Genomic DNA, 27592 nt, shown 5'->3' on the forward strand with positions numbered 1-27592 from the left:
CTGATTATAAGAAAAGTTAAAAATTGCTAACAAAACACATCTTTTATGACCTAGGCCAAGTTAAGCCGATTATGCGAACAAGATAAAGTGGTACATGCTCTGGAAGAGAAACTTCAGCAGCTCCACAAGGAGAAAGTAGGACAATTATGTTTACTGTCTACAATTGATGTTATTTTTATGATTATTATCAGGACACTGATAACTAAAGTAGAAAAAGAATTAATTCTATGATGCAGAACATTAAGTGTAATTTTTTCTGTTATAATAGTATACGCTTGAGCAAGCTTTGCTCTCAGCAAGCCAAGAGATAGAAATGAATGCAGATAATCCAGCAGCCATTCAGACCGTGGTGTTACAGAGGGATGATTTACAGAATGGATTGCTTAGTACGTGCCGAGAACTGTCTAGAGCCACTGCTGTAAGTAACAGATTTTTTTTTCCTAGTAAAAATCATGGAAATATACAATTCTTTTTTCTTTTTTCTTCTATATAGTTGCCTTATAGGGGAGAAAAGTACTCCCATTTTTATGTACTATGCAAATGAAAAATTCTTTAAACTATTTTGTTTATTTTACCAATAAGTTTGTAGAATTTATTGTATTAAGAAAATAAATATTTCGTGTATTTGAGGAGAGTTAGAATAATTGGGGGAAAGTGGTATTTGGACTCATTTTGTTAAAAGCCATCTAGAAAAGCTTTTAAGACTGTCAGCATTACCATTTCAGAGCTTCAGTGTACTCTAAGTTTAGATGATAGGTTTGAGTAAGAAATATAATTAGCAGAACCTATTAACCCATAGTCATATGACTGTTAAAGAGTCTCTTGGGATTATCAAATCTGAAAGTACTACTTAGAGTTTATAGAGTGTTTTGTGAATTTGACGCGTCTGCTTTAGGTCATATGATGTGGTCATCTCTAAATATAGTGAGAGCACCTGCCCAGGCAGCCCTTTGAAAGAGAAATCCTAGCAAAAGGCACTCTTTTATAGACGAAAACTACTAGCATACCTTTATCTGTACCTTTAAGGAGTTGTTTAGGCAGTTTTTAAGAAGGTCTATGGACGTACAGCTTAACTAAAAGGAGTCTTCCCAAACTGGCAAGATACCAAAATCTCAGTATGGATTTGATTCCAAACACTAAATGAGTGTTCCAAATATGAGGTGTTTTTAAAGGAATGTACCCAACCTTTAGTTTTAAATAAATTGAAAAGCAATTTTGTGATTCTCAACTGCCTTATATTTTATTCTTTCCATCATCTTATTTGAGTCTCTTAATTAGTCTGTGTATTTATAGATTGTTTTAAAAACTAATATTCTTTAGATTATGAGCTCTGAAATCAGAAATTATCTTTGTAGCTCTTACAGCCAGCATTATAGTGATGTGCATTAAAAATTTGATGAATGATTGAGTTGAGTAACTTACTCAAGTTATGAAACTAATAAATGCTATGCCTCGGGCTCAAATCCTGGTCTCTTAACCATATTGCTAAAGACTTACACCTATGTGGATTTTTATAATATAGTCATAAAGAAAATATATGCACCTGAAATGTTCTCTGATAATACCAGGAAGCAGTCTCTGAGCTCATCAACAATGGGTAAGGCTTGGACAGAAAGAAAAGGGAAGTGAAGAGTGGTCCATAGAGGACCAAAACACCTTCAGCCATACCACAGAGACATAGAGGTGAGAATATGGGAGACGAGATTGGCAAAGCAGGAAATATAACTGAGAGGCTGGGATAGAAGATAGGGAGTTTAAGATTAGAAAGGGAAAATGGGGCTAAGCTGTCAATGCCAACCTAATAGAAACCTCAGAGTCCATTTGACAACTCGAATCAACTCAAAATGGTGGATTCTACGTTTAGTTGAAAACCATTTAATGATTGTATCTGTTCTTGAAGTTTGGATTTCAGAAAATTCTAGGTGTGCACAGTTTTCAGTTGTACCCAACTGTTATTCCTTCTATTACCAACTACCTCATCAGTGTGCTTAGAATCTGCTCTATCCCAAAGTTAGCTCCAGCCCTAATAGGAAGTTTGTTAAAAAAGAGAGAGAGAGAAGAGCCTTAATAGAAATTAATCTTGTTGCAGCATCGTTTTTTCTGATTGCTGTCCTATATAATCACCTTGTTTTTTTCCCTTGTCTGTAGCATTAATCATGGTTATCTATCACACACACTCTGAATATGTTCTTCTAAGACATGTCTTACTGCATAGAATACAATCTATGTTATTTGTGCCTTTATATAAACTTAATTATCATTGGAGCTTAAGGCTAGAAACAGTGTGTTCATAATATCATACTGGGCATATGGTTGGCACACAATACATGTTGATTATATTGAAATTTGAATTATATTTGTGTTGGCAAAATCTCAGCGGATTCCTTTGGTTCTTCCACAGTCCATTCAGGGCATTGGTTTAAATCCAAGTGCCAGGCATAAAAGGTATAACACAAAGGTTCCATAGATCAAACCTTTATTCAGAGAACATCTCCTTATCTGGTAGATCCCAAGGTACAGGAAACTAGAATTAGCACAGGGCAGACATGGATAGCAGTTTTTTCCCTTTACCATTAATTTAATTCTTATTTCTACTACTCCTCTCCTTAAGTCCCATCTATCACACATGCTTCAAGAATCCACTGCCCTTATGTTCTTTCCTTACCTCCACTTATTACCTGAGCCTTATTACAGGGAAGGGTTGGCATACAAATCAGTTATACCTTCAACTATAGTTTTCAGTGTGTTGCTGCCTTACTTTGTGTTCTCTGAAACCTTTTAGAACCTGAATTGAGATTCAAATAGTTTATTTCAGAGATGAGTCAAAGATGCAGTGTTAGGGAATAGAGAGAATGAGAAAGGGAAGGGAGAAAAGCCAATAAACATTCATTATTCAACTGGTTACCACTGTGGAAACAGGAATATTAGTGATTAGCAAACATCCAGTCAATGTTCAAATTTCATGTCTTTTTAGAATTGATTTATTTAAATTAGGATCCAAACAAATGTGGTTCTACTGGTAAATCTACAGAAATGAGCAAAATGAAATAAGCAGAATACTTCATAATTTTCCACTGGAAGACTGGAGTATCTGTCACCCCTAGATTGAGGTTGCCCTGGTGCCTTAATTCACCTACACGCCCAAATCCCCTGTGCTAGCAGCTGCCTTGTGATGGAACACTGGCATGCTTGGATCTGTACCACAGCTCATTAAAATCAGGTCGGCCAAGAGAATGTGGTATGGAGCTCCTCAAACATCAGTCACCTCTCTTGGGGAGTTTGCATGTTAGCCTTGTCTCTAAATGTTAAAGTATTCTTATTATGCTTTATCAACTCAGGGATGTGTCATTTGTTCTTCCCAAGGAGCCCGGTAAAGCAAGATGTTATTCACATATCTTAGATAAGCAGACTGAGTCTCAGAGAATTTATTATTTCATTCAGTAATAGCAGTTAAAATATACTTATATTTTATATTTTCATATATATTGTCTGGTCTCATCCTTAAGAGGCTGTACAAAATAAATAAAATTATTATCTCTTTTATTTTCATTTTATTACCTCCACTGCGCAGAAGAGGAAACTGAGGTTCATGGACGTTAAATGAGTGGCCAAGCTGACATTATAGATGAGGAACAGGGTAATATGTAAATCCAGAACTTTTTAATCCTAGGGCTTCTGCATTTCCTGTTCAACTATTTTTGTGGTCACATAAATTGTACTTTCTGGAACTTGGAATAAAAAATCTAAAATTTGGCTTCCTATCCAAGAAATGTTAAACAATCAACAAAGGCTCCTAGTCATCCTGAATCTTTTTGGGTAGATAGTGTATTCATTTATCCACCAAAAAATAATACCAACATGTGAAATAATACTAATCACTAATATTTTTTGAACATTTGTTTTGAGTCAGATTCCGTTATAAGTACTTTACGTGCATTTACTCCACATCGTAACTCCTTGATTTGGGTGCTATTTTTATGTTAAAATGGAAAACTGAAACTAAGTCCTTCCTTGCCCAGGGTTAAACAGTTAATAAGTGGAATATATAGATTTACATTAAACTTGTTTGTGTTCTAAAAACTAGATTCTAGATTAGAGGTCCTTAACTGAAGTTTTAGACCACAATGGATATGCTTGGGCTTAGAAGCTTAAAGGGACAGGGAGCATTAAATATCTCATATACTTATTCTCAACTTTAAAACTTGCCACTGAGTATCAAGATTATAACAAAGTAATTTTTTTACAATGAATCTTTCACATATATTTTTAGAATATATTCTAAATAGACTTTAAGATACTTTTAAAACACTCGGGTTATTCCTTACTTACTCATACAAGAATCACAAAAAAGAGAGACAAGAACACGTTAAAGAATATAGAATTAAGGAATTCAATAGCAAAAATCTAGAACATGAGAATATCTACAGGACAAATGACCCAGTCTCTTCAATAAATAAGTGACAAGAGACTGAAGAGAGAAAAGGGATTTGTTGTAATTAGATATTTATTTTTTTAAAAGGAATGCTTATTTTTTTTTTTTAAATAGGTTCAAGGATATATCAGTCAAATGTGATATGTGGAATTTGTTTGGATCCTGATTTGAATAAATCAATTCTAAAAAGACATGAAATTTGAACATTGACTGGATGTTTGCTAATCACTAATATTCAGGAATTGTTCATTTTTTTAGGTGCTTAATGGTGTTGTGATTATATATTTTTTTAAATAAGAATTCCCTTTTATTGTTTTGTTTTTTTAAAGTTATATCAAAGTATAGATGAAATAATATAATGTTTGGCATTTGCTTTAAAGTAATCTCGCAGGGATAGAAGGAAGATAATGCTATAGATGAAACAGAATTAGCTGTATACTGACAACTATTGAATTGGGGTTAATGGCACTATTTTTGTGTATGTTTGGAAATCTCCATTGTGTATGTTTGAGAAAGATTAAAAGAAAATCCAACAACATTCTAATGTAGAAACATAGCACAGTAATAGATCTCTTTTCTTTATCTTTCCCTGTATTCTAACTTTCTTGCTTTCATATTTATAAAAATTTATTATACCTAAAATTTTATACAGTAAAAAAGTAATCACTTTCTTTGAGATGGTATTATAGCCTTGTTTTAAAGAAAGCATTAGAACTTATACTGAAAATATGAGTTAAATTCCCTTGTGGGATGGGAGAAAAAATGGGGAGCTATTAAACTTACCACCAGGGAAACTCCTGATACTATCTCAAACATTAGGGAGTCCCAAGTCAATAGGCCAAGCATACCTTTGGTTGTGTCTAAGAGTTACTTCCAGAGGACCTCTTTTGTTGCTCAGATGAGACCTCTCTTTCTCTAAGCCCAACTCTGTAAGCAAAATAATTACCTTCCCCCTCTACATGAAACGTGACATCCAGGGTGAAAGTCTCCCTGGCAACATGAGATATGACTCCCAGGAATGAGCCTGGCCCAGGCACTGTGGGATCGACAATACCTTCTTGACCAAAAGCAAGAAAAGAATTGTAATGAAATAAGGAATCACTGGCTAAGAAAGTTCAAATAACAGTTGAGAGGCTATTCAGAAGTCTACTCTCTCACACAAGCTTCAGCTAAATATTACTATTTACCATGGTTTGTCAAACCCCAACCAAAACCATTCCTGCCAACCATAAAGAACATCTAGTACTGTATCTGAGATTCTACAAGGTTTCATGCATGAAGATATCTTTTCAGAAACCTACAACCTCCAGTTGGGTTCCTACACCAGATAAGTCCTTAAACCTAGGGGGGGGTCAGCCTCTCCAGAATATCAACTAGTTAGTTCAGTTCCATCCTCCTATCTCATATTATCGATAGTCCTTTCCAACCTGAAAAAGTTAGAATGGGCATAGCCCAAATACCCTGAATGACTGGGAGAAAGATCAAAGGAGAAGGTGGAGTTGTAACAGAGAAGGTAAGATTTAACAAATGAGTATGATTGCTGAATCATTATGTTGATATTTCTTTTAGTCTCCAACATCTTATAGTAGCTAGAAGGAAAAACCTAAAATTGTGGAATTGTAACCCACACCAAACTCTGAAATCTGTTCTATAACTAATTGTTGTGGTGTACTTCGAAATTTATTGCTTTTTTTTTTTTGTATGTTATTTTTCACAATAAAAAGCAATTAAAGGCGGTTCAACAGTGTCCCAGTGGCAGAGATCTTGCCTGCCATGCCAGAGACCTGGGTTCAATTCCCGGTGCCTGCCCATGTTAAAAAAAAAAACAATTAAAAGATAAAAAAGGTATTAGTTAAAGATTACTGTAGGTAGCCAAAAAGTAGAATGACTGTAATTGTCATGAATTAGAAATTTAAAATTTGGGTAGTTCTTTAACTGTGGCTAATTTGATCTTCATTTTAAACAAGTTGAATTTGGTCCCTTTTCAACATCTTTTTAGGCTCAAAAAAGCCAGTGTAGTCATTATTACATAGTAGTGTGGTAAAGTATGTTATGTGCTTAGTAGACAGTGATTTTTATTTGAGAAATTAGAGTAAAATAAGGCAAGTAAAAAATCATAAAAAGACAAAAACTCTTTATTTTCTAAAAAAAGAAAAAAAAGTTGTTCAAATACCTAAGTATGCTTTTAATCTATGTCAAAAAATTTCTTCCTCCTGAAGATAAAAGTGCGGTCAGATTAAATTTCTTTTGATTGAGCTCAAAAAGAAAACATGATTCAGCTCTTTTCAGTACCCAAGTTGCTTAGGTGAAAGTGATCAAAACATTAACATTTATGTGGGTGTTCCTAATCCTCAAAACATAGTGGAAAGTTTGAATTAACTAGTACAGTAACTTTCCAACATTTAGTAGTGGACATTAATTTACAATATCACTTAAAATTGAAAAGAGATATTTGTGGTTTATATTAAATTGTGAAGCTAATAATCAGACTGCATCTATACTGTCCTCCCCCATTTCGACACAAAAATATGCAGTCAAGATTTTACCGTAGCTGTATGCTTCATTTTTAAAATAGAAAAGGGAAGCAACAAATTGACATTTCTTAAATTGACGCTCAGAAACTAATTTAGAGATACAGTCTGTTGGCTCTAAGCACAACAATAGTAATAATCGTTTATCTGACTTTGAAAGAGAGGCAGTGTGACAGTGATATACGAAGGTAAGAATTTGAGAATTTTACTTGTTTTAGACTATTGACCTGGGTAGATTTTGCTTTAAATTGCTATTGATTCTGAGCAAGAAAAGGAAAAATCTTATACCACAATGAAAACTTAGAAGTGCATCGTTAGCCTTAATCTTTTCTTAAAAATCATTATAATTGTATCTGCTGTTGTTCTATTTATTTAAATCCTCATTGACCTTTGTGATAGTCTGGTATTTCATTGCATCTCAGTGTTGTAGACATACTTAAAGTTGTTTTTTTTTCCCCACAGTGGTGAAATTTTGTCTCAGTACAAACTATAAAGAAGTAACTATTGTGACTGCTGTTTATCATTAAAATTTTACTTGTTCCACATTCTACACTTAGACTAAGTCAATTTGCTTTATAATCTTCTGCCATCCCTATATCCACCCCTCTCCCCGATAAACGCTTTTTTTTTTAACCTTTGTGGAAGTATAACATATACACAGAAAAGTGCACAGCTCTTAGGGCCAACATCCATTTCAAGAAATTAAATTTTGCTATTATTCCAGCAGCTCCTCTCCCAGTAACTGCCTCCTCCCAAAAGCACCATAATCCTTACTAAAACTATAGATTAATTTTGTCTGTTTTTGAACTTTATATAAAGTGCAATCATCTAATATATACTTTTTACCTGGCTTCTTTCAACTTTATGACGTTCATCCCTGTGGTTGCAATTGGCAGAGATCATTCATTCTCTTAACTGTTTGGCAGAAATTCACTTTTTATTGAAAGCACTATTTTCTGATTAATGCTGACAATTTTAAGACAATTGTTTATTTATTTGAGAGTAATTACCCCTTTTGATTGCATTATATACTTAGGTATTGTATTCTTGACAAAAGTAAGGTCATATTCAAAGATTTTAACGTGGTACTTATATATTAAAGTACTTTAATGAAATAGTGAGGTTTTGGTGGGAAACTGATGTTGTGCCAGTGCTTTCCCTTTTCTTGATACTTTTGCTGTCCTTTGTTGACTTGTGTTACTGCCCACCCATAATCCTGTTTCAGAAGCTGGGAAAAGGTCGAAAACCAGGTGGGCCCAGCAGAGTTATGAGACTGGGCCAAATTCTACAGTGCAATGTCAGTGCTTTTCAGATTAGGAAAATTTAAAGTGTATTATGTTTCTCTTCCCCTAAAATTTTGGTAAAGTAATCTCTAACTCAATTTCTTTTATGTGTTTCTGTAAGAAAAATAAGGATCTCCTGAAATATTCTATATTTAGATGTTCTTGGGCACAATTAGGCCCACCCTGAGCTCTGGCATTTCTACAGGGAGCTTAGGTGTTAGCCTGACAAAGCTTTCTTACTTAATCAGTGGACCTGACGTGGAGTTTGGTATCTTCATTTTACTCTCCCTGAAGCCTTCAAAGGCCCACTATTTAAATTAGCAGTTTTTGTGATGTACACAAATTGAAAGATAGCCTTAAGCAACTGTCTTAAAAGAGATCAATCTTTTGAGATTCATACTTATTCATATTTATTCTGAAGCCAAGTAAGGGTATTAATATCTATATAGTGTAGAAGAAATAAAAATCTTAGTCCTTTATCGCTTTGCCATTTGAAAATTTAATTCATTGTGAAACCCATTTAATAGACTCCCTAAATTATCTACATAATATAGCATGATAAAAAATATTCAGTACTTTATATCTTTGCTTTTTTCTGTTCAAAATATATTTCATTGTAAAACTTGCTTTGTGAACATCTTAAATTCGAAAAATAATTATTCTAAATGACCAAATTTTTAACATTCATTCAATTTGTAAATGTACATCTTGAATAATGCTAATTTTTTTCAAATGATTTTCAGACAGTTGCAGAATATAATAAAATAAGCCTTTTCAAAGAATATCTTCAGGGAAAAAATAATCTTTTAAACGTGAAACTTTAAGAACTAGAAATATCTTATCATGCTTCCTTTTTAAAACCTGTAAAAAATCTTATATGACCTTTCTTCCACTCAGTACCCTGTTTCCTTATCCTTTAATTCTTTATTCTATTGTTAAATTTTCATTCAAAACAGCTCAAGGCAGGAAACTCCTGATTATAGAAAGTGAGTTACTAATTCATTTAACAGCATCAATAAATGTCAGTTATTGCCAATACCATGCTAGATTCTGGTGATAAAATATTGATCAAATACAGTCCTTGTCCTCAGTCTGTTTATTCATCTGTTAGCCTCATACCACCATCTAAAAAACATCTGGAAAGAAATTACAACCCCATAAAAAAGTAACTATACCACCATAGGGGTAGCATCCTTGAAACAGAGTGAGATGAGAATATTTTTTGATCAACTGTAGAGTCCTTTTGTTCAAACGCCAATGATCATATATATACCCTGATTTTCAGGATTTGTGATTTAATTATTTTTTCAGAGGGAAGGATTGTAGATGGATAATGGCTATATTTAGTCTCTATAAATAGAGGCAGGATTCATTGAATCACCTATATAGTTAACTAAGTTAGTTTGTTTCATTACATTTCTGTAAATTGATTATAAGTAAAGCCATGCTAAGCTTCTGGTGTCATATTGAAAATCCAACATGTTAAAATAAAACTATTTAATATTTTTGTTTATGAAGAAATTTTAATCAGCATAGATAAGAAAATGGTTTATCTTCTGGATTTTAGAAATTTACCTTCAAGAAAATTAACCTTACAGCCATGAATAAAATAAAGTATTTCCTGAAAATAATACTCTTTAGATCAAAGAATCAACCTGAATATTTTATGTCATGAATAAATTAAAAAATAAAGTGGGCTTTTTTTTTCGTAAATTTAAATATAGCAAAAGTACAATAATAAATATTTAAATTGCTTGATAAGTTCTTGCTGAATTTTGGGCTAAAAAAGAAAAATCAATAAAGGCAAATTCATAAAAATTTATTTTGCTTCTATAAATTACATGATTTTCTAAAATCTAGAAAGGTGTAATTTGGTAAAAACAACTAAGAGCACATTTTCCCATAAGAGTAATTAATGCTTTCTGTTTTTAGGAACTGGAGCGAGCATGGAGAGAATATGATAAGTTAGAATATGATGTAACTGTTACTAGGAGCCAGATGCAAGAGCAGCTAGATCTACTTGGTGAAGTTCAGGTATAAAGTGTAATGTTTTTACATTAACGTTGTTTTTAACTGTTTTTCCCCCTTGAGATTTTTTATTTCCATTATGGTAACATATCTGTAACATCAAGTGTGCAGTTTTCACCAGGTTTAGGTGTAGCATTAATTACTTTTACTATGTGGTGCTAACATCACCACCTCCTACTACTAAAACTTTTTCATCATCCAAAACAGAAACTCTGTACCCATTAAATAATAACACCCACTCTACCTCTTCCCTCTGAAATACTGGTAACCTCTAATCTACTTCTTGTCTCTATGAATTTGGTTATTCTAAATATTTCATATGAGTGGAATCATACAATTATTTGACCTTTTGTGTCTGGCTTATTTTACTGAGTAGGATGTTTTCAAAGTTCATCCATGTTGTCACATGTATTGGAACTTCAATATTTTTTATGCTGAGTTGTATGCTGTTTATGTGCATACCACATTTTGTTTATCCATTCATCTGCAGATGAATACATAGGTTGTTTGCACCTTATTTTAACTGGTTTTGACTGATGCAACCCATCTTGTTAAATTCATGTATGCCCTTAAAATTGCTTTCATTACACTGACTAACTCAATTGTGCCTTTGAATAATTTCAATGACAGGACTCTTACTGTCCTACAAAATAGCCCATCTCCTTATTATTTACAAGCTCTTCACTATATTGGGCATATGGTGAACCCTGGTGTCTACACTTCACTTCACTGTCTCAGCTTTGTCAGCAGTTCCTATAAATGTGGCTTCAAATACCATCACAAGTCCTTCTAGGTCATTTGGAATTGAGGTTTTAAATTATATGAATTTATCAAATAATGATAATTTTACCCTTTTTATAAAATTTATTTTAATCCATTCTGTATTAAATGTATTTCTGTCAACCTGTATTTAACCTCTTATCTGGACTGAGATTTTATTAGAATAGGGGAAGATACAATATCACTTAGCATACAAAGAATCAGGTCAATAGGAAGATCGATCTACAATTTGCTCATCTGTGCAACGGAAATAATAACTGTCTTAATGTATTGTTCCAAGGAATAGAGACAATATATGTTTGAAAAAATAATAAAAGGCATTTAATGTCTATGGCCCTATGTAAATTTAATCATCTTCATTGGAAACCCTGTGTACCTAACAAGACAAATCAGTAGAATGGATAAAAGGTGAGTAAAGTTGACTCATAAAACGTCATTTATTTTCAGTTTGTTCTGCCAGTATAGTAGCCACTAGCCACATGAGGCAGTTGAGCACTTGAAATGTGGCTCGTGTAGGTGAGAAACTGAATTTTTTATTATACCTAATCATATAATTTAAATAGCCACATGTGACTAAGACTTCACTGGGCATTACAGTTACATTATCAATAATCTGCTACAAAAATAAGATACTAGATGCAATAAATAAAATCTATAATGCCTAATATTTAACCCAGGTTTAACAAACTTGTTCTGTAAACGACCAGATGTTAAATATTTTAGGCATTGCAGGCACATTTAATCTGTCACATATTTTTGTTTGTTTTTTGTGTTTAACACCCCTGTAGTATTGTAAAATCTAACTTAATAAAAAATGTTGATCATGAAAACTAATTTATAAGACATAAAAGAGGACCTAATAAATGGAAAGATATAATCTCTATACCATGTTCATGGTTGAACTGATTTAACATTATCAAGATGAAATTCTTCCATAACTGCAGCTTCATTCCAACCAAATTTCCAGTTGAATTTTCTGAAGAAATTATCAAAATGGCTTTAATATTTGTAAGGTATAATGAAAACCCACAAATACTTAAGACATTTTGGTACACCCTATGAGAGGTGGCACTGCATATATAACCATAAACAACTTACATAATTACTCTATGCCTCAGTTTCCTCAACTGTAAAATGAAGAAAATAATAGTACTTATATCTGTTGGACTTTTTTATATGTATTCAATGTGTGGATATTTTTGAAGCGCATTTGTGGTGAGTTGGTTTTTGACAAGGGTGCCAAGTCTAATCAATGGAGGGGAAAAAAATAGTCTCTTCTACAGTGATGCTGAGAAAAAAGCCCCTGGAAAATGTTTGGCTGTTCCTCAGAAAGTTAAGTATAGAATTGCCATATGACCTAGCAATTCTATTTCTAGGCATATATCCAAACGAATTGAAAGCGGGGACTTGGACAGATGTTTGCACACTGATGTTCATAGTGGCGTTATTTACAGTACACAAGGAAGCAACCCAGGTGTTCATCTACAGATGAATGGATATAGAAAATGTGAGATATAGATAAGTAAGAAAGATATGTAATGGAATATTATTCATCTGTAAAAAGGAATGAAGTTCTGCTACATGGTCCAAAATAAGCCCTGAAAGCATCATAATGAGTGACATAAGCAAGGCATCAAAGGGCAGACTTGATCTTGGTACAGACTTTCTGTTTGGGTTGATGGAAAAGTATTGGTAACTGGTGGTGGCGATGTAGCACAACATTGTGAATGTATTTAACACCACTGAATTGTATACTTGAAAGTTCCTGAAATGGTTAATTTTAGGTTGTGTGTATACATATATATATATACACATATATTTCCAGAATAGAATTATAATAATAATGTTTCATCACTTGTAGCATCTGCAAAATGTTAATATTAGGGAAAACTTTGGGGTGGGGGCAGATACAGGAACTCTAGTTACTGTGGAATTTTTTTGTAAGCTTGCAACAGCTCTAATTTTTTAAAAAAAGTTAATTTAACAAAATAAAAAAACATGGTAGGGCTAAAAATAGACCATTGGGTCAGAATAGAGAGCACAGCAGCAGATCATAAACATATGAAGAACTCAGTAGGTGTTACAGGTGGCACCATTAAACAGTAGGGAAAAGATCGATTATTAATAAATAGTACTGAAAAAACAGGCTTACTTTATTGATCCCGCCGTCATACCATATAGGAAAGTGAGCTCCAGTTAAATTAGACACTTAAACATAAACAGTAAAACTATAAAATTTAGAGCAGTAAATATAAAGTGGGGATGGACTTTTCAAACAATACCCAACAAATAAATACTGCTCACAAAAAAAATTGTTTAAAGATTGGACTCCAACAAAATTAAACTTTTCCATTCAGTGACAGGAGCATAGACAGTTAATGGATAATATAATGAGAAAGGGTATCTCTGACCTTTATAATTCATGTTTATTATCTAGTTTTGCAAAACTGTTCCTTTTTGATTTGGAGAAATAAATAGTCCAAGAGAAAATGGATGAAGATTATGAGCAGTTAACTCATCCAACAGAAAACTAAAACTCAGATTGTTAACGAGTGTTGAAAAGTTGGAGATTTTCATTGTATACTTTTCAGATTTGCAAATGGGAAATGTTATGGATAGTGCCTTTTTGAGGCAGTGTTATATTTCTACTCCTTCTGAGGACTTTTTAGCTTATTGATGAAATATTGATTATGTATATATATATACAGGTCTTAGAACTGATATTCAGCAAAAACAAAAACACTAGTGTGACCATTTTTGAACTTCATTACCATTATGAAGTTTTTTTTTGATTTTTTAAATTGACGTTTATTGTTTTGCAAAGTATTTATCAGTGAGAGTCATTGAGTTCTAATAGAATCTTAGAGAAAAATCAGTATGATATTATTTTTCCTTTAGAGTATTTAACCTAAGGGCATGATATGTCTATTAAAAGTAAGAAAGTGAATCTAACTTAGAATAGAATAAAAATGACATTGATAAATTTGGATTCCAAAATTGAAAAGTTCGTCCTGCAAACGTATTTATTCTTCTTCCTAATTTGAGTTTTTTTGTGTTTTCTTTTTGTTTGTTTGTTTTTCAGTTTTAGTCCCTTCTGATCAGTCTGCCTTTCTGGAATCATAAATAATACAAAGCAAATAATAGCAGGCAAAGCTTACTTAAGAGTTGATCCTTGAATTAGTTGTTGGAAATACGTGAAATATTATACTTATGTCTAAATCTTTCATTGTTTTCCTTCTCAGCTTTGTTTATTATTTTTGCCACTGAAGTTGCAAAATTGGAAAAATCACATAGATCATATAAAATATTCTCAAAATATAATCTACTGCAGTTAGAATTCTCATCTTGGAAAAATGAAATTCATTAGTGAAATTTATATCTTTATAAAATGATTTTTCCTCTGTGTGGTCTTTCTGTTTTCATTGATAAGACTGAATCAGCAGGAATTCAGCGTGCACAGATTCAAAAAGAACTTTGGAGGATTCAAGATGTCATGGAAGGACTAAGTAAACATAAACAGCAAAGAGGTACAACAGAAGCAGGTAAATTAGCTTTGCATTTTATTCCATGCTATTTGACCACAATGTTATGTCTAAACAAAAAGTTTCATGAATCGTTTTTGCTTTTTTTTTTCTTGGCATCTGCAAGCAGGCACTCTTCTTCATAACATTCAGTGGGTGTACAAGACAAACACGAAGCAACCTCACTCACACAATTATAACCTGTGTTTTGTGTGTGTACTTATAAACCTACCTAGTGTTTTGCTTTTAAGCGTTTTATTCCTCACAACAAAAATAGCATGATACTATACGTTTTTTCCATAATTTGCTTTTTCCCCTTAACAATATAATGCAGTAACCCATTGTATGGATATTTATCCATAGATAAATATCTAGATTTATTTACACATTTCCATATTGATGGGCATGTGCTTTTCTAGGTTTTTTTGCTGTCAGAAGCCACACTTTAATGATCATTATGGTGCATTTATCTGAACACACACATGCTAATACTTAATGGACTTGAGGAACTGAATTTGCTGACACACATTTTCCATTTTGATAAGTATAGCCAGATTGCTCTCCTAAGAGATGATATCAAATTACACTTACACCAGTAATGATTGAGGAAACCAATTTTCCCATTTTCTTAAATATTTTAATTTGTATTTTATAATGTAATTGGTTTCAAATTCTGAAAACATTAATAAGTAAGAGATTAGAAATTAAAGATTTCACTTACATGAAATCAAATTATTCTCTTTATTTTGTAGATTTAGAAAGATGTGTTTAGTACAAGTAATTATATTTTATACTTTGTTAATAGGTATGGCAGGATCAAAGCCTTTCTCAACAGTTAAGTACAAAAATGAGGTAAGTTTAAATTGCTTTTCTAACTGTAAATTAAGGATTTTTTAATGTTTAAAACATGAATTTGAAGAAATTAAGTTTAATCTTATAGCAAGAAATTATTTTTAAATATATTTTATTTAAAAATTATCTTAATCTCAAAATTTCATTGCTTCAATAATTTAGTACGTTTAACACATGATTTTTCCTTTTATGTCCTTAATGCAGAGAAATTGAATCACCACTTTTCAGCCATGTTAAAACTTTAATATTGTCATTCTTTTTAAAATATAAGTAATTTGAGTACTGTATCACTGTCTCTTATGCCTCTTGAATTTTGTAGATTGATAAGTTGCTGTGTATCATGCATAGCATAAAGAAAGGGATACTGTCAACCTAACTGAAACAATCTTGAATTTTTTATAAAAGTCAAAGAGTAATGTTTCCTTTTTTGCCTTAAAAATTGAGGGGAAAAGTAAAATTTTTTAATTGACTTTTCATTTTTAAAATGTACAATAATTAGTTTCATGCAGTTGTCTGTTTTGATATTGAGCTTCATGGGAAGGCTAATCTATGTTTTATGGAAGAAAATTAGGTACTATCATATTTAAAACCCAATTACTAGTGATCATAAAATATTTTTTATTTTACTTATCAACCTGAGACTTTTGACTTGACAGTGTCCTTTTAATTAAAGTGAATTTAAGTTAATTTACCGTTGAAAAATTTAGATATACTGAATTCAATATACTTATCTAAATAAGGTGACTATTCTACAATCTTTAGGAAGAGGAAGTAGTCCCACCTCGTCCACCACTTCCTCGGTCTTATGACTTTACAGAGCAGCCTCCCATAGTCCCCCCTCTGCCCAGTGATAGCAGCTCCTTGCTCTGTTATAGCAGGGGCCCTGTGCATCTGCCTGAAGAAAAGAAGATTCACCAAGTTCAAGGATATCCAAGAAATGGATCTCACTGTGTAAGTGGCAAGAATAGCCACAAGATAATCAATCATATGTGCCCTCTCATTTTTGAAAATTATTTTATTTTGTAAACTTTTTTGTTATTATAACTCCATTTTTCTTAGCAAAACCCCACTTTTAGCCAATACTTTTTTTTTTCTTTATGTCTGGCTTTATCATTTATGTTTTTCCTGTTTTGGTTTTACCATTCTCATTTGTTTGAATATTTTCAGAATTGTGATCACTTTATTTTTCACTTTGAAAGAGCTGTATTTTAAATATGCCATTTCAAGATATTAGAGGCAAATTATGTCTGTATCCTAGAAAGAAGTAAGAAAGTACAAGATTGTTAGTAGAAATGTTGAGAAGGTTGGGATGTGGGCAGTTCAATCTAAGAAATCGATTGGAGGATACAGACATTACCAATGATGTGCTGATGACTGGCACTTGGAATCAAGAGGATTGGGGTTAAACAAATAGATATGTAAAATGTTCTAAATTAAATTTTCTTGATTTAATATAATATAATTATTTTATACCTCAGTTATTCTATGATAAAAATGTTCTACCACCTTCTCCCTAAGAGGAATATTCTTAGTTTTAAATTTTTTTTTAAGTTTTACTAGTTAGAAATCTTTCAAAAATCTTTTCTGTTTTCTCTACGTTAATTATGACCTGTAGCTGACTGGGGCTAAATTTTTAATGCTTGGTTGGTATCTATTAGGTAAATGTTTTAAAAGAAAGTTTTTGATATATGTATATATTTATATATATTATATACCTTCCTTTCAAGGGTCCAGATTATAGACTCTACAAGAGTGAACCAGAGTTAACAACAGTTGCAGAAGTTGATGAATCTAATGGAGAAGAAAAATCAGAACCTGTTTCAGAGACAGAAACTTCAGTTGTTAAAGGTCAGCTTTGTTTGCTCTCCTGTGATTTTCAGATATTTTATCCATAAATTCATTTTATATGTTGACCCATGTACAGGTACAGATTCACAATCCCTGTACTGAAACCTGTGGAGTCAGATGAGTTTCTGAACTAAAAGTTTTCAGATGTTAGGAAGATAACATGTCGTCTTGGTGCTTTTTAAACATAGTACTATTTCTAGAATTCTCATTCTAGGTAGAATAAATAGACTATTAAAGACTTTCATATCACTTCAGGTTCAGTTTTGTCAAACTTTTTTTTCATAGTTGCATATATGTGTATACGTGAAATGAAATTCCCAATTTAAGTGTGCGATTCAGTATTATTAATTACATTCACAATGTAGTGCTACCATATCCACCATCCATTACTAAAACTTTGTCATTACCCCGAATAGAAACTGTACATATTGTTTAATAGGTAATAATTACTTAATAATTCCCCACTCACCCCTCTCCCTGACACCTGGTAACCCCTAATCTACTTTGTATGCTATACCTTAACAAAGTTTGAATTTTCAGAGAGAATTTTTTTCTATTTCACAATTGTCCATAAGTAGATGAGTAAAAAAACATAAGAACAAAAATTAAATAAATAATGGGGTGGTGATAAGGGGTAAAAAAAAATGGGTAGGATGAAATACTAGTAGTCAATGAGAGGGAGGGGTAAGGAGTATGGGATGTATAAGATTTTTCTTTTTTTCTTTTTATTTCTTTTTCTGGGGTGTTGCAAATGTTCTAAAAATGATCATGGTGATGATACACAACTATGTGGTGATACTGTGAGCCATTGATTGTATACTTTGGGTGAACTACGTGTATGTGAATATATCTCAATAAAAATATATTTTTTAATAATAACAATAATTTAGGAATGCCTAAAGTATAATTTAGGAATGCGTAAAGTGTACAATGATGGTGATGAAATGTACAAATAAAAGAATGTTTTTGTGTGAGGAAGAACAAAGGAATGTCAGTATTGCAGGGTATAAAAATAGATGGTATATGGGGAAAAGTACAATCAATGTAAGCTAGGGTCTATAGTCAATAGTAACATTGTAATACGCTTCTAGTGAATATAACAAAGGCATTATGCCAAGACTAAATGTCAACAGGTGGGGAGATTGGGAAAGGGGTATGAATTCTTTGTGGAAGATAAGGAAATATCTTCAGATAGAGTATGGTGGCGAAGGCATGTCTATGTACTTAGGCTGGATTGTACGATGTGTGAATAAAACTTTTTAAGAATGAACAGAGAGAAACCAGTGCTAAAGAAAATGCAGAGAAAGAGATGCACCTCTTCACTGTCTGTAGAAAAATGAGAGGTGCAACCCCTTGGAGAGCAATGTGGTGGTTCCACAGGAGGCTAGGGGTGGATTTGCCAAATGATCCTGAAACCCCATTCAGGCTCAGTATATGCGTGGAGGAACTGAGTGTGAGGACCTGAATGGACATTAGCACACTGGTGTTTCTGGCAGCAGTGTTCCTGATCCACAATGAATGGAGGTAGCCTAAGGGTACAACAACTGAGGATAGAAGGGAGAACTATGGTGTATACATACAATGAGTGGCCACAAGAAGGAATGAAGTTGTGAGGCATGCTAGATGAATGAATCTTAAGAGCTGTATGTTGAATGAATTATCAGGAACAAAAAGACAAATATTATCATGCCTCAATCACATGGACTAACTATAATATAAAAATTCAGAGAACTAAAGTCTAGAGGTTGAGTTTTATTGTAAAGGGTACTAGATTTTAAATTAAGCTCTTACAGCAGTCACATATGTTCAAGCAGTATAAATGTTAATTCTAAATTCTGAGATACTGAGCTGTTTGTATATAACATGGTCTTTCCCAGAAACTGGGTATTTAGGTGATATCTGAGACTCAGAGTCAGAACTCTGAAGCTATGAAAGTCAGCCATAAAGGAATTCCATAAAGTACTCCATAAAGGAACTCTTTAAAAATTGAGAAAGTGATCAGACATTGAGTAGAGTTATGAATGAAGCTTATCTGGATAGGACTAAGGTATATCAGAATGCAAGGTAAAGGATGGTATCATCCATATTTTAAACCTTAAATTTCTGTGTGAGACTAAAGGGAGAGATGTTTATTTGGTGCAAAATATATATTATGGGTAGTACATTTCCTAATTTAGCTTGTATGGTCAGTTTAGTTGAACTCTATAAATACATGGAATCTTAAATAGGGCGTGAGATTTTGTTGGTTTGTCCAGGTTAGTGTGATGCCCCAATAAATCCCAGAGTGATTTGGACAGTGAATAAAGAAGTACTTGCAAAAGTCCCATTGGGGAAATGGAGAGAAAGGGGGAAATATTCAACTTCCCCATTTGGAGAATTTTTGATATTCTTGCAAGCAGTTGGGACAACCAAATCAATAGGCTGAGCCCTCAATCTTGGGGTTGGCCCGTATGAAATTTACTCATGCAAAAGATAGGCTAAGCCTACCTCAAATTAGGCCTAAGAGTCACCCCCAAAGAACCTCTTTTATTGCTCAGATGTGGCCTCTCTCTCTCTAAGCCAACACTGCAGTGAATTTACTGCCCTCTCAGCCTACATGAGACATGACTCCCAGAGATGTAAATCTCCCTGCAACATGGAACACAATTCCCAGGATGAGCTGGGACCTGGCATCAAGGGATTGAGAAAGCTTCTTGACCAAAGAGGGGAATAGAGACATGAGAAAAAATAAAGTTTTAGTGGCTGAGAGATTTCAAATAAATTCGAGAGTTATCCTGGAGATTATTCTTACAAATTATATACGTATCCCTTTTTAGTTTATGGTATCTTGAAGTGGCTAGAGGGAAGTACCTGAAACTGTAGAGCCTTGTTACTTGAAGATGATTATATAATGATATAGCTTTTACAATGTGTGTGATTGTGAAAATCTTGTATCTGATGTTCCTTTTATCTAGGGTACAGACAGATGAGTAAAAAAACTGGCTAAAGAATAAATAATAGGGGACAAAGGTTAAAGTAAATTCGGTAGGTGAAAATAGTAGTCAGTGAGAGGGAGGGTAACTGATATGTATCAGTTTTTTCTTTTTTCTTTTTTTTATTTCTTTTTCTGGAGTGATGCATATGTTCAAAAAATGATCATGGTGATAAATACACAACTATGTGATGATATTGTGAACCATTAATTGTATAGCATGTATGGAATGTTTGTATGTTAAGAATGTTTATATATTTGTATGTTAAGTTGTATCAATAAAAATATTCTTAAAATAATAATAGAATAAAATAAATTTTTAAAAGTTGTCCATAAGGGCTCTATCTGAGATTCTGTAAAAATTTCACTAAGTTTATTTTTCAGAAATCTATACTCTCCAGATGGTTCCTAGGCCAGATAAACCCAGAAATTCAGAGTTAACAGTCTCTCCAGAAGTATCAACCAGTTGCATCTCTCTATGCCATAATGTCAACATATCTTTTCAACATGAAGAAGTATCACCATTGCCCAAATATCCCTAGGAGTGGAGAAGGCAGAGTTGTATCAGAGAAGATAGGATTTAACAAATGAGTTTGACTACTGAATCATTATATTGATATATCTTTTTAGTCTCCAGTGTCTAAGAGCAGCTAGAAGGAAATACCTGAAATGATGAAACTCTAACCCATACCATACTTTGAAATGTATTGGGGTTTTTTATATATATATTATGTTTCACAATAAAAAAAAGTTTTAAAAAAGTTGTCCACAAGGGATTATTTGCATGTATTATACAGGTAAAACAAATTCTCACACAATTTTTGTAATATAAATTCCACAAACTAATATGTTCTCTCTTTTTTTTAATGCTGGTTATTCTCAAAAGGTCAGTGTCATGAAGAAAAAGGAGTAGGTGGAGAACTACTGCAAATTTAAAAGACAGGGGAAGCCAAATAGTTGAACCTGGAGTGAATCATGGTTTAAAAGAAAAGGCTCTGAAGGACATTCTTGGGACAATTACAGATATGTGAATATGTTCTAGATACTAGATAATAATAGGTGTGATCATGATATTGGAGTTATATAAGAGAATGTATTATATAAATTCTGGAACACTTAAATAAAATGGGTCTACAACTTACTTTAAAATGGTTCTTCCAAAGTGTGTGTATATATGTTTATGTTGTATGTATGCTCACACACGCATGTATATGTACAGGGATCAAACAGCTATGGCAAAATGTGAAGTTTTTGAGAAAAAAATATTGATTCTAACCCATTAAAGTAGTTAGAAAACAGACTTCAGAGTTTGGTATGGGTTACAGTTCACAATTTTAGGTTTTTCCCTTCTAGCTGCTCTAAGACACTGGAGACTGAAAGAAATAACTGATATAATATTTCAGCAGTCATACTCACTTGATAAATCCTGTCTTCTCTATTATAACTCCACCTTCTCCTTTGAGCCTTCTCCCAATTTTTAGGGATATTTGGGCTGTGCCAATTCAAACATTTTCATGTTAGAAAATGGTATCAATAATATGGGATAGGGGGATGGAACTAGTTGATGTTCTGGGAAACGCTGGCCTCTCTGGATTTCAGGATTTATCTGGTCTAGGAATCTATCTAGAGGTTGTAGGTTTCTAGAAAGTTATCATAGTGCATGAAACTTTTACAGAATCTCAGATAATGCCCTAGGTGTTTGTGCTGGTTTGAAAGGATATATGTACCCTAGAAAAGCCATGTTTTAACCCTAATCCCATTTTGTAAAGGCGGCCATTTCTTCTAATCCCTATTCAGTACTGAATGTTTGAAGCTTTAATTAGATCATCTCCCTGGAGATGTAGACTCAATCAAGAGTGGTTGTTAAGCTGAATTAGGTGGAAATGTGTCTCCACCCATTCCAGGTGGGTCTTGATTAGTTTACTGGAATCCTATGAAAGAGGAAACATTTTGGAGAAGGGGAGATTCAGAGAGAGCAGAGAAGAATGACAGAGCCACGAGAAAGCCACAGCAGAGAATGACAAGAGAGAAAGCCATGAGATTCCGAGAGAACAGAATGCTGCAGAACCATGAACAGAGTCTACCAGCCAGCAACTTTTGGAGATGAAAAAGGAAAACACCTCCCAAGGAGCAAGAGAGGAAGCTAGCAGACGATGCCATGTTTGCCTTGTGCCCTTCCAGCTGAGAGAGAAAACCTGAATGTGTTCACCATCTGCCTTTCCACTTGAGAGAGAAACCCTGAACTCCATCAACCTTCTTGAATCAAGGTATCTTTTCCTGGATGCCTTAGATTGAACATTTCTGTAGACTTGCTTTAATTGGGTCATTTCCATGGCCTAAAAACTGTTAACTTGCAGCTTATTAAATTTCCCTTTTTAAAAGCCATTGAGTTTCTGGTATATTGCATTCTGGCAGCTAGCAAACTAGAACAGTGTTCTTTAGGGTTATCAGGAATGGTTTTGGTTAGGGGTTAGCAAACACTGATAATTGGCAGTTTCTAGCTGAAGTTTGCATAAGAGTAGCCTCCAGAATTGCCTCTTGACTCTATTTGAACTCTCTGAGCCACTGATACCTTATTTTGCTACATTTCTTTTCCCTCTTTTGGTCAGGAAGGCACTGTCAATCCCACGGTGCCAGGGCCAGGCTCATCCCTGGGATTCATATCCCACGTTACCAGGGAGACTTTCACCCTGGGTGTCATAAATAAGCTTCACAAGAGCAAGCCTCAAGATCAAGGGCTTTCTTGGCCTGTTGTCTTGGAAATCCCTAATGTTTGAGACAGTATGAGGGGTTTCCGTAGTGGTAAAGCTTACTAGTTCCGTATTTTTTCTTCCATCCCTCAAGGGACATTGCCAATACTTTTTAATTATTGCTCAATATACTCTAGGATGTATCCAAGCATTACGAACCCTCATTCCCATCCTGGACTCTATGAGTTTTGATTGTTTAAATGAGCTATCCAGACATAAGTTTCATTATGTGCTACAGAAAATTTAGGTTTGGGACAACTTAAATCTCCCTTCCTTTGGTCTCAATACAATAGGGTATGTTCTAAATACCGACAGTGTCATCCTCACCCCTGTATTCTGATTTACCTTAGCCCCAAACCGATTAGCTTCATTCTTATCTCTAATTAAAGCCTGATCTTTTTTTCAGTTTCTTTAGCAGTTGTTATACCTAGCAATGCTGACTTTCAGAACTGCCAAACTCCCCCTCTGAATCTTATGTGTCAAACAGGTAGCCAAAGTTCCAGGGAGATACCAGGTTATATATCCATAGCACAGCTTCTCAAAATCTAGAAATAACATTTACAGCTCCAGACTAAATGTGACTGTTATAAAAGCTTACAATTTAGGCCCTGATTTTCTTATAAGTATTTTCTAAAAAAGACCATATAATGTTTGTTCTTTCATTTCCGGCTTATTTTGTACCACATAATGTCCCCAAGTTTCATTCACCTCACTGCATGCGTCACGACTTTGTTACTTTCTGTAGCCACACAATATTCCATCAAATGTATATACTACATACAGTTCACCTTTCTGCTTCTCAGTCAATGTATCCTTCAGCCACCTCCTTCCATTGGACATCATGTATAATATCCACAGTAAACAATTGATGTCTCACATTATCTGCATTTAGTTGTACAATCATCAACACTCAATTTTATATAACTTTCATTGTTCCCAAGAGAAAAATAGCTGATGAACACACCCTCACTAAATGGAAAATCCAAACCTCCCCTAACTCTTGTCCTTCCCCATTGGTATTGCTGGGATACTCTTGATGTCTTCCCCTCTGTTATTTACTCTTTGTACAAGGTTGATACCTTTGAGGTAATTTGTGCAATAACTTATTTGTATTTATAGTGTTAATTGGTGGGATACATAGCTCAGTACAACCCCTTTCAGTGTTCACCTAAATATCAAGCAATATTATTTATAGACCCACTAATGAACTGCCTTCCCTTCTATCCATTCCCTTACCTCATTAGCTAACCATTCACCCATCTCTAGGTACTGTGTATCTCTAGGTCCCTTATATTCCATAATATAAGCCTCTAAGTTTACCTTTACCAAGGTCATAATAGCAAGATCATACAGTGTCTATCCTTTTGTGTCTGGCTTATTTCACTCAGTGTTGTGTCCTCATCCATCTTGTCATGTGCTTCCATTGTATGTATGTACCACATTTTGTTTATCCACTTGTCTGTTGATGGGCACCTGGATTGTTTCCATCTTTTGGAACTTGTGAATAATGCTGCTGTGAACATCAATGTACAAATGTCTGTTTGTGTCACTGCTTTCAGCTCTTCTGGGTAAATACCAAGTAGTGATATTGCCAGGTCATAGGTCAACCCGATATTTAGTTTTCTAAGGAACTGTCTTCCATAGCGGCTGTACCATTATACATTCCCACCAGCAGTGCATAAATGTTCCAGTTTCTCCACATCCTATCCAACATTTGTAGTTTCCTGTTTGTTTAATAGCAGCCATTCTTATGGGTGTGAGGTGGTATCTATTGTCATCTTGATCTGCATTTCCCTTATAGCTAATGAAAATGAGCATTTCTCTGTGTACTTTTTAGCCATTTGGATTTGCCTCCAGAAGCTTTGTCATAGACTTCTCAGGATTTTCTAAGTATAGTATAATGTCATCCGCAAATAATGAAAGTTTTACTTCTCCCTTTCCTGTGTGGATGCTTTGTGTTTCTTTTTCCTACCTGACTGCGCTAGTGCAATGTTGAATAATAGTGGTAACAGAGAGCATCCTTGTCCCGTTCCTGATCTTGGGGGAAGGCTTTCATTCACTCACCATTGAGTAAGATGCTGGCCACGGTTTTGTCATATATGCCCTTTATCATATTGAAGATGTTTCCTTCGATTCTTACCTCTTAAAGTGTTTAATCAGAAAAGTATACTGAATTCTGCCGAATGCTTTTTCAGCATCAATCGAGATGATCATGGGATTTTTCCCTTTCAATTTGTTAATGTGATGTATTACATTGATTTTCTTATGTTGAACCACCCCTGCATTCCTGGTATAAACCCCAGTTGGTCCTGAGGTGGGGTGTGGGGGGCAGGGGGTGGGGGTGCCTGGGGTGGTTATATGGGCAGAGTGGCTTGTTTCCTTGGCCCCACCTCCCTTTCCATCTCCAGGCTCACATTTGGAAAGGAGAATAGTAAGTTCTCTGCACCAGCTGGATAGTCTCTATGAACAAGGAAAGCAGGTTTACTAGCTTCTGGGTTCCCTAAGGGAGCTCCAGGCTGCAGAGCTGAGGGGCCTGATATCCCAAGCTAGCTGCAGGGGCAGGTACTTTGCTGGGCATGGCCTCTTCTCCCTGGAGGGATTCTAATGGAGCCCCTTTACTCCATTCTCTGCATCTCAATTCCTCAGTTTTTTCATCCAGGACCTCGCTATGTATAGTGTAGCACACCCTCTCAGGTCACTCACACCCAGAACTGCTCTCCCTGTCGTTATTCTGTCATTTCTCTAGTTCTTCCTTGGAGCAGGGGTGAACTCAGCCTATCCTATTCCACCATCTTCCCAGAAATCTTCTCAAATATCTTTTTTTTTTTTGGTGGGGATGGTACATGATCCAGGAATTGAACCTGGGTCTCCCACATAGAAGGCAAACATTCTGCCACTGAGCCACCCATGCACCTTCCCAAATATCTTTTTTTTTTAGAGTTTTTTTTAATTAATTTTTTTTAAAAAATTACAAGAAAGAAACAAACATTCTTAATATATGCTCATTCCGTTCTGCGTGTATAATCAGTAATTCACAATATCATCACATAGTTGCATATTCATCATCATGATCATTTCTTAGAACACCAGATATCTTTTTAATTGGAACATTTTTCTAGGCTGTCTCATATCGTTTTTTTATTTAGAAAATATTGCAGTCTTGAGACCTTAATATTTATATATCTTTCTATTTCTCATCTAGATCCTAGCTTCTCATTGAAAATCTTCATTATATTATGACTTTTTCACATATAAATGTAAACTAAACAATCATAGTCTCAGTTTTCATTATATTGTTGCAGATTATTATAAACCTGCAGGGAAAATTATTCTGCAAACAAAATAAACAATGTTTTTTGACAATATGGTAAATCAGATACCCTGACTAATCCTCCAACAGAAAATACAGATGCTGGTTGAAATTTTTTTGAAAGGCATTAATGAATTAGAAAAAAGCAAAGGTAGAAATACTTAGAGGCCAAAAACTGCATGAAGGAGGGCACCAAGAACTTAAGTGCAGCACTAAAGTCAGCTTTCCTCTAATGGCAGGACAAGGCTTAGAGCCTAAACAATTTAAGAATCTGGTAGAATATCCCTCAAATAAAGTGAAGACTGATTAATTGGATGTCATCAAAATTTGTGTAACTTCTACCTATCAGAATGGGAAAAAATACTATCCATACGTATATCTGACAAAGACCTGGTATCCAGAATATATAAAAATGAATAACGAAGATCAACAAGCCAAGGAAAAAAATGGCCAAAATCTTTTATAAAATATATACACAGACACAAATAAATATGTGAAAATGTTTTCAGCCTTATTAATCATAAAGGAAAATGGAAATTAAAATACATGCACACCTTCTAGAGTGAATAAACTTAAAAAGAATCACATGTCAATTGTTGTTTAGGCTGTGGAACATTTCTGGTGGTGAAGTAAAATGGAATAATAGTTTGACAAATTTCTTAGAACATGAAACATACAAGTGTACTCAGCAATGTCCTCTTATATATTTACCTAAGAGAAATAAAAACATAATCTCTCAATATTTATATAAGAATTTTTATAGCATCTTTAATTCATAATAGACAAAAACTGGAAACAACCCATATGTTCATCAACAAGAGAATGGATAAACAAATTGTGATAGTTCGTGAAATGATTTTAAAAAAAGAAGTATTTGGACATATTCAACATGTGTGAATCTCAACAACAAATAGAAGAAAATCCATATTGTGTGAAAGAAGCCCCACACGAATCAGACATAGTACATATGAAGTTTGAGAGTGTACAAAACTATCTCTTGGTGATAGAAATCACAGCATTAGTTATGCCTTTGGGGGAAGATGAGATTGACTGGAAGAGCATCTTGGGGTGATAGAGGTGGTCTTTATCTTGGTTGAGATGATGCCACAAGTATATGCCAATGTCAAACCTCATCAAATTGTACACTTACGATCTGTTTTAGTATTCATGCATTTCACCTCCATAAAAGGGGACAGGGAATAGGGATTAAAGAAATAAAAACTGGGAGAGTTTACAACTTATTTGAGAGAGGTCTACAGTAATTCAGGTGAAAGAAAGTTATCATG

At 34.0% G+C, this 27592-nt stretch overlaps 1 protein-coding gene across 9 annotated transcripts in view; it reads left to right on the forward strand.

Annotated features, from left to right (window-relative positions):
• Window positions 1-27592, forward strand: part of PLEKHA5 (pleckstrin homology domain containing A5) — a 303484-nt gene that overhangs the window by 256341 nt on the left and 19551 nt on the right. For 5 of the 9 annotated variants that reach the window (XM_077170235.1, XM_077170229.1, XM_077170230.1 and 2 more), the window contains 7 exons: window positions 55-135; window positions 269-418; window positions 10179-10280; window positions 14485-14596; window positions 15381-15427; window positions 16190-16378; window positions 17155-17275. In XM_077170235.1, the coding sequence (XP_077026350.1) occupies window positions 55-135; window positions 269-418; window positions 10179-10280; window positions 14485-14596; window positions 15381-15427; window positions 16190-16378; window positions 17155-17275 (802 nt within the window). Of the gene's footprint in view, window positions 1-54; window positions 136-268; window positions 419-10178; window positions 10281-14484; window positions 14597-15380; window positions 15428-16189; window positions 16379-17154; window positions 17276-27592 lie in introns of those variants that run through there. The other 4 variants (XM_077170231.1, XM_077170232.1, XR_013179581.1 and 1 more) reach the window with 3 other exon arrangements.

This window comes from Tamandua tetradactyla, chromosome 7 (genome assembly GCF_023851605.1).
Source record: "Tamandua tetradactyla isolate mTamTet1 chromosome 7, mTamTet1.pri, whole genome shotgun sequence".
In the NCBI taxonomy this organism is placed as follows: Eukaryota; Metazoa; Chordata; class Mammalia; order Pilosa; family Myrmecophagidae; genus Tamandua; species Tamandua tetradactyla.